At 50.1% G+C, this 8,473-nt stretch overlaps 1 protein-coding gene across 1 annotated transcript in view; it reads right to left on the bottom strand.

Moving 5' to 3' along the window:
* The window catches only part of xirp2a (xin actin binding repeat containing 2a), a 32,153-nt gene extending 24,245 nt beyond the window's left edge, over nt 1–7,908 (bottom strand). The window contains exon 1 of the mRNA XM_076148823.1: nt 7,394–7,908. Coding sequence (XP_076004938.1) covers nt 7,394–7,609 — 216 coding nt within the window. The 5' untranslated portion in view covers nt 7,610–7,908. The remainder of the gene's footprint in view (nt 1–7,393) is intronic.
* Nucleotides 7,909–8,473: the final 565 nt, after the last annotated feature.

Consider the following 8,473-nt stretch of genomic DNA (forward strand, 5'->3'; position numbering starts at 1 on the left):
GGCCTGGGGTTTTATTTTTATCAACACGCACTAAAGAATGTGACAATGATGTTCTAAGCTCGGACACAGCGGAGACAGCAGCCGCTACCTCATGTGATGCTAGCCCTGTCACCTCTGACCTGTGTTTGGCGTAATTTGAAGCGCCGCGCTCGCCTGCGCCAACTCGCCTTGACCTCCTAACGGCTCAGAAAACCGCTCCGACCTTTCCTGGCTTGTCCGGAGAAGTCGATAAGGTCCGTCCAGTTCGATATCAGATGGAAGCCGACACTCCGGACAGCAGAGAGGAGAGATTGTTCAACCTCATCTCCTCAGTCCACCTTCTTAGTGATCTGAAAGAACCGTTCGGGCGATTAGAAAGCTGCGTTCTTGTTCACACCTATTGCGTCCATTGACACAAAGCGTTGCCCACATGAGCACCCTGGCAGCTCTTGGGACCGGGTGCTCCCTCGCTGTGACAGCTGCCGTAAGGGCTTTGTCGGTACGGCGTGGAAGTGGATGCACTCAAACGTGACCCATGAGACTCTTGACCGAGGCAACGAGTCGCTATGGAGAGGCCATTTTCGACTCTTGCTTGTTAAATGAGTCTTAAGCGTTGAGTTCTCGGCTCGTCCTACACGCAGAGCAGGTGAGGCAGCGAGGAGGCGAGTGATGATTGTGATTCAGGGGATCCTGCGGCAGCTACAGACTGCAGAGAAACACAAACACAGGGTTTTTTTGAAGGCACACCTGAGATTTAGTTTGCCGGGCCGCCGCGCATGCTAATGCAGATGAAGAAAGGAAGACGAAATGGAAGGTTCAACTTTTAATGGCTGAAATTTGGATCCAAATATTTGGCAAAGAAGAATTTTGTTAAAGAAGCAACAAGGTCGTCTCTTTTCACGGTGGTTTGTTGCCTTCTTTCACACTTCGTCCTTGTCGGTGCTCCACAACTGAGCTCCTCATCCTCCGAAGGTCACCCAGTCTCTCTCTCTGTCTCTCTCCCTCGCTCTCTCTCTCTCTCTCTCTCTCTCTCTCTCTCTCTCTCTATCTCTCTCTCTCACTCTCTCTCTCTCTCTCTCTCTCTCTCTCTCTCCCTCTCACTCTCTCTCTCTCTCTCTCCCTCTCTCTCTCTCATTCTCACTCTCTCTCTTTCTCTCTCTCTCCCTCTCCCTCTCTCTCTCCCTCTCTCTCCCTCTCCCTCTCCCTCTCCCTCTCCCTCTCCCTCTCCCTCTCTCCATCAACGCTTTGGCAGCTGCTTTGGTTCAAAAGCACTTTGTTGTTATTGCCTGCCCTCATTTAGAATAAACAGGTGGGAACGGCAACATCAACGTTTGAGTCAAAACAAATGGAAAAAGCATGAAGCATGAAGAGAAGAAGAGAGGATGACGAAGGCAGTTTTATAATCCTGCACCCAAGGCCACGCGACAGAGAAAAGCTAAAGAGCGAGGAAGAGGAGCGGTGAGGAAGCTGTGAAGAAAACAGCAGAAATATTGCAGCAGACTGGAATGTCTCACACGGGGGGGAAGTATGAATATTTGGCGCTCCGGTCACATCCAGCACTTTTTCCTGGATACATGATGCAACATTTGGACACGAGCTTCCCCCTGCAGTATTCATGCCGTCTGCCCTGTCAGGATCCTCGTCCGTCTCCACCGGGCTGCTTGACATTCACAGCGCCGCCGCTTCCTGCCGTCTTCAACTTTTCACATCACGGCAACCGGGTCAAATATTTATAACGGAGCGGTTTTGACTGACGGCTGGGTCGGACGCTCGCCTCTCCGACTGTCACAGGTGTGTCAACACTCGCGGGGAGAAGTCCACCGGATTTACAACTGCAACTTCCGTGTGGCAAACAAGCCGCCCCCAAAAAACACTGACACCAAAGCGAATCGCACACGAAGGCGAGGCTGGCCCACACGCACGCACGCCGTCCAATGCTTCAGCAAACATAACGATGAAGTCGGTCACGGCCGAGCGCTCTGTCGGCGCTGTGACGTGGAGCTGTGATTATTCATGACAATAAACGGTCCCGTGTCACATCCTCCATCTTCATCTTCATTGTCTGTACTTTGAAGCTGCTGCTGGCTGCCAGGGTAGTGGAAGCTACTTTGAAATGGTAGCTTTACAAAGTACAAGTTACTTTGGAGGGATTTAAAGTAGTTAAGCTGCAGCAAAGCTACTTTATTTTCAAAGTAGCTAACTAGTAGCTACTTCTTTCATAAATATTAAAAATATAAAAATAAATCACTGAAAAATGTGGAAAATAATGTTTAAACTAGTTTTTTGGTGTATATATAACAATTATACTACAGAATTTTCTTTCTATAAATATTTTAAATTTGGATTATTTATTTATTAAAATGCAAGATTTAGTTTGTAGCGATTTTCAATATCAAGGGGAAGAGGATGTAGCAGTGTGATGGATGCGTCTGCACAGAAGACTGGAGGAGAGCAATGCATGCTGGGATACAAGGGGAAGAAGTCAACAGCGGCCTTTCTTTTCCGGCTCGCCCCCAGAGTTATTCCATTTTTGCAAAGTGTATCAAGCTACAGAAAAAAAGTCTTAAAAATCGGATCCCCAACATGAGGCTCCCTCTGTTAAACTTGATGGCAGATTGGTTGGCAGCCTCCGGTTTCACGCCTTGACCTCTTTGCGCTTCTCTTTCTCGTTATTCTCGGCCTTTCCTAACGCACTGACGGACAGCCGCCTGCTCCGTCGCCAGGGAAACAAAGTTGTGGGAGAAAGAGCAAAGAGTGAAAAACAGTCAGAGGGAGATATTGCGGCGCCTTGATGTGCGCCGCTGAGGAAGCTTATCTTCATTGAACATGAATGTAATTTGTTAATCAGGCGCCATGACCTGCTTGCCATGCTAAAATATGAACTCGCTCTCCGAATTAATTCTCACTTAACCCCCCTGCTGATTCACTCTGGATCTCCTTCCCTTCCTATCCATCTTCATCTTCCTCCCCCTCCCTCCTCCCCCTCCCCATCATCCCTTCAGATCCCGGCTAACATCGCCTCGCTGCCTCCCTGAATGTAAATCTAAATTTCACTCTCTTTCATCAGACTTCCGTAACGTTTTCAGTGCAGCGCCCGGGCGTCCATATTTATACACGCCCGGCTCCGAAGCGGCTTAGGATCCGGCTCTGTTTTCAGCCGCTCCAAATATACTCACAACCACACAACCATCCGGTGACACACTTGCATGCCTGGCTGGTATTCTGGGGATTAGGTCTATAAGTGTGTGAGTGTGTAATACAAGCACATGCGAGCGGACGAACTTCGTGTCACCCCGTCGCCGCGAACGCATGCAAAGGGGGAACATTTAGACTCATTTAAAGCGGCGAAGTCTCCCTGCTGCCTTCGCTCCGTTCTGCTCGTAAAATTTAATATTTAAGCTCTGGTTTATGATGCGCTGCCAAATGATTTGCATTGGAAGCACTCCCATGTTTTGCTATGGCAACAGCGAGCGTGAGACACGTCGTCGTCTCTGGCAGAGACACATCCAGCCAACATAAATGATGTAAAGCAGCGCGCCTTGAGGTATCTGGCTAATTGCTGGACGTGCCTGTGCTCTGGTGCGGGCTCAGAGAGTCACGGCAGGTTTTTTTGCGAGGCGACAATCAGAGCGGCGCAGGAAGGAAGGAGACGGAGGCCTGGAGGTACGCCGTGGATTCACTCTGCAGCTAAAGGGACGGATTATCATCACTCGCTCGCTGCCACGGGGATAGAGTGGCGGCGTAACGAGCGGTGACGGCACAGCAGAGGAGCCTTTATTGGTTTTTAGTTACGTTTTGATTTGCCAAACTCATAAACAAAACAAATGATTCTCGGAAAATAAATCCAAACTTATCCGGCTGAGTCAAGCGATGCGGTGAGTTTTGGAGCGGCGTTTGGCAGACGATGAGGCCGCGGCAACGCCACGACTGTTCTCACAGCCAAAAGGAGCTGAGCAACAAGTCATCACCATACACACACACACACGCATACACGCACACAGCCACTGTGCCAGCTCCATTAAAAGATCTGAATCTGCACGACCAAAGAGATGCTGCTTAAAAGTTAATGGAATTTTCAGAAGGTGAATGAAGGAGGGGCGACGCCATCGTCCCCTCACCGCCTCCATTGGAACCCGGATCAATTTCGGACCGAAGACATTGCGGGTCTTAGTTGATTCAGCCTTTAATCATTGCGGTGCATACTGAGTGAAAACCCCGAGCACAGTAGAAAGACCGGTCCCTCCTTATTAACGAGACACAGAGCGACTCGGTGACAGTGACGGGTCGAGTTATGGAAATAAACTCAGGGACATTCAAGACCTCCACTGCCTCCCTCTCTCTCAGTCTCTGTCACTCACACACACAGATGACACACACAGCTCAGAGGGGCACTGTGGGCGGGGGCGTAAAATCCTCTGTAAATACGTTAGCCCTGCATTAATATTTATATTTGAATATGTAAATGCCGATAATGTGACAGCCTCAGACACAAGTGGAGCTACACACACACACACACACACACACACACACACACGCACACACACACACACACGACCGCTGGCATGAATAAACGTATATAAAGGTATTTGTCTCATCATGGTTTATATCTTTTACGTAAATATTATGATCCTCCACTGAACTGCAGGAACAGCAGCGATCTCTCAGATGCTACACTGCCCCCCGCTGGTGAGTAAGGGTCATTACATCATGAGAAGAAGCCAAGGAAGGGAATTTATAGAAGCGCTAAAATCAACTGGAAAACTGAATGAACTAACACAGAATAACAGTGTGTGTGTCTGTGTGTGTGTGTGTCTGTGTGTGTGTGTGTGATGAGTGTTTGAACACATGGGAGTGTGTGTGTTGAGCTCCGACCCCTGGTGTGTTTGTGTGCACAGTCCTGACCAGAAGGTGAGACAGATGTTGCAAACATGGGCGTGTGTGTGTGTGTGTGAGTCCCAGGAGGTTCAGGCCGGCCACACGAGTGGAAAGAACACACTGTTTGCACTGGAGATAAACTATTGCATCGCTCCACATGTGTGTGAGGATGCTGGCGGCGGCGTAGCGACCACCTGGCCACCGCTCATCGCTATGACTGCGACTCAGTGACATCGCAGCGCTTCAATAATGAAACGAGGCGCGGAGAGAAAAATATGCTGCGTCATCAAATATTAAGGTGGAGTCTTACAGAGGAGTTAGGGACAAGGTCAACACACACACACACACACACACACACACACACACACACACACACAATCTGGCGGCGGCGGCAGAGAGGAGCGTATCCACGTTTCTCCAGCGGCACGCCGTTGATTCAGTCATCATATGGACGAGTTCAATGTTTCACCTTCACTGACAGAGACGATTGAGTTTAGAAGCAGAAGGCCAACATATCAATGTGAGAGCAATGAATTTAAAGTGACGAGATGATTCACTGTTAAAATAAACTGGAATTTAATTAAAATTCTAATGGAAAAATGTCCGTCAGAGTGAAGGCAGACGCTGGCAGAATGTTTAACTATTCAGGTCTAAGACTGGAAGAAGAATAAGCAGCTTTACCTCTAAAGACCGTGAACACAAACACATCCGTGACCTTTGTGTGTTTCATACAGTAACACTGAACACACACACACGCTCATGCAAAGATGCGGCAGCTTGCTGTAGATCCCTCCTGGTCTCTTCCTGTGCCACGCTCTGGAATGTGCTGCGACCTCTCTTATCTCTGCAGGCTGTGACGGCTCAGAGCGCAGCAGCACAAACACACACACACACACACACAGACACACACAGACACACACACACACACACACATACAGCGTTTAGAGTCAATTTGTCCAGCTGCAGCAGAGAATCAAAGCCAGAACGCTCCCAGACTTTGAGCCTTTAAGTGAGGCGGATCATTAACCCCCTTATCTGCCAAATCTGCTCCCTCTCATCTGCACACTCTAAGCTTTACATTTGGACATAAAGCTCCTATTTTTACTTTTCTTTACCAGGAGACAAACTTCCAGGCTCTAATAGAACACGAGAGGAAGATGGGAACACTTTGGAATCAAATGTGTGCACAGGATCCAGATCACACTCACTTCCAGTAAGTCCACCTCTCTCTCCTCTCTCTCTCTCTCTCTCTCTCTCTCTCTCTCTCTCGCTCGCTCTCTCTCCCTATCCTTCTCGCTCTCTCTCTCTCCTGCTCTCTCTCTCTCTCTCTCTCTCTCTCTCTCTCTCTCTCCCTCTCTCTCTCCCTCCCTCTCTCTTTTTCTCCCTTGCTCTCTCACTCGCTCTCTCTCTGTCTCTCCCTCCCTTCCCCTCTCTCTCTTTCTTTCTGTCTCTCTCTATCTTTCGCTCCCCTCTCTCTCTGTTTCTCTCTCTTTCCCTCTCTCTCTCTCCCTCCCTCTCTCTTCTCTCCTCCCTCCCTCCCTCCCTCCCTCTCGCTTCCTCTCTTTCGCTCTCTCTCTCTCCCCCTCTCTCTCTCTCCCCCTCTCTCTCTCCCTCTCTCTCTCTCTCCCCCCCTCTCTCTCTCTCTCTCTCCCCCCCCCCCCCTCTCTCTCTCTCCCCGGGGCCATATGCTCCTTGCAGCCACAGCTGACGCACCGATTACAGGGTTATTTTTGAAATCGGGCCTGACCATAAAGCTTCCCAAAATAGGTGTTAAATTACAGAGTGTCCAATATCAGCTCGCTTCCCCCCCGACTGCCACCAGCACTGTAAACTTCATCCCCCATAATGCAATCTGATCACGTCGTCAAAAGCCGCGTTGGTGGTCATCGGGCTTTTCTCGTCCTCCTCTGAGGGTTTGGGAAGCGGATCTAAAGTAGGTCAACTGGGCCGTCTCTGCGCCATCATCCAGAGGTTTTTTGCCTCCAAGCACACTTTGATTTTTCCTCTCAGAGCAGCCAGCGCTTGAGACGGAAAAAGAAGAGCGACGAAGAAAAAGCGAGAGAGCGAGCGAAAGGCGTCAAAGTGTGTTTCAGCAGCGTCAACAAAAACGTTGTAAATTACCGCTGACTGAGTCATAAGTTTCTCAAAGTGCAAGTATGTTTTGCCGCTAAGCTCAGGTCCGATTGTGCAGAGTTGAACGCATCTTCATCATCGTCCTCCTCACCGGAGACCAAGCAGTGAAATCTCCAGCGTGTTAAGTTTCACCGCTTAGAAATCGGAGCCGCGTTATGTCATCGCTGCTGACTTCACGTTTGCTTCGGAAGGTTAGACCAGTTTTTCCAAGAACGTTTCCACTTTGTTATTCAAACGCAAGACAACCTTAAAAATGCATCCGTCTGAGCTGGACAAGCACACACACACACACACACACTCGCACACACACACACTTCTCACGCTCCATTTATCTAACAGAGAGAAGAAGAAGTGAAGTTCCATGGTTAGAAAGTGTTTTGGGGTTGATTCCCGGCCCGGCACTCACTGTGTTTTCCGCTGCCGGCTTCTCGAACATCCTCTTCAGGCTGTCAAGCGGGATGTCAAACCTCTCAATCTTCTTGGCCGCCTGCAGATCCTCTCTCAGCGGCGCGGGCGCGTCTGACGCTTGTACCTGCGGGCCGGAGGCACTGCCAGAAACGGAGCCTGAGGTCGCCGACACAGCGCTCGCCACCTCCTCTCCATTTCCTGATTGAATTTCCATTGTTGTGGAAATTCAATCTTCCTCCCTCTTTTCCCTGCAGGCCCTGGACACTCGCTCCGAGATCAAGAGAGAGAGAGAGAAAGAGAGAGAGAGAGAGAGAGAGAGAGAGAGAGAGAGAGAGAGAGGGGGAAGATTGAGCTGGGGACAGGAAGTGGGGTTGCAGGGAGATGGAGATGGTGGTGGGAGTCTGGTGAGGGTTCTTCTTCTTCTTCTTCTCTTGCGTGTGTCCGGCGAGGCTCTGTGGGCTGAACGGCTGCAGGAGTGGGAGAAGAAGAGGAGGAGGAGGAGGAGGGGAAAAGGAAAAGTTCACATTGGGAAGTTTTTTCCCTCTCTCCTCTGCCCTGTAATTACTCACACACACAGAGAGAGAGAGAGAGAGAGAGAGAGAGAGAGAGAGAGAGAGAGAGAGAGAGAGAGAGAGAGAGAGAGAGAGAGAGAGAGAGAGAGAGAGAGAGAGAGCAAACACATGTGTGCTCAAGGAAAAAGCAAATTGAGATATGAGTGGTAAAGGGGAGCCAAGGTGATGGCTGTGACTTGTGGCTGCTGCTCTGAGGGAGGAAGAGGGAGGAAGAGGGAGGGGGTGGTGGTGTTGATTCAGCAGGTTTCCGACGGCGGCGATAACTCAGTCTACTTCGTTTTCGCCGTCAACAGTTCAGATCAGCTGACCTCTGCCGGGGGAGAGGGCGGCGATTTTTTCTAACAGCTTTCTCGCCCTTCATCCTTCCCGCCTGTCGGCTCCGGCCCGAGCGGCGAGGAAGAGGCCCATTATTCCTGAACAAATCATGGAAGGCCGACAAAACAACAGAGCCGGCTCGCCAGCCTCTCAGGCGACATGCTGCTTTATTGTTCTGTCTCTCGCCCGGG

Source organism: Genypterus blacodes, unplaced genomic scaffold (genome assembly GCF_046128005.1).
Source record: "Genypterus blacodes isolate CSIRO-AG114 ecotype Tasmania unplaced genomic scaffold, CSIRO-AGI_Gbla_v1 ptg000043l_1, whole genome shotgun sequence".
In the NCBI taxonomy this organism is placed as follows: domain Eukaryota; kingdom Metazoa; phylum Chordata; class Actinopteri; order Ophidiiformes; family Ophidiidae; genus Genypterus; species Genypterus blacodes.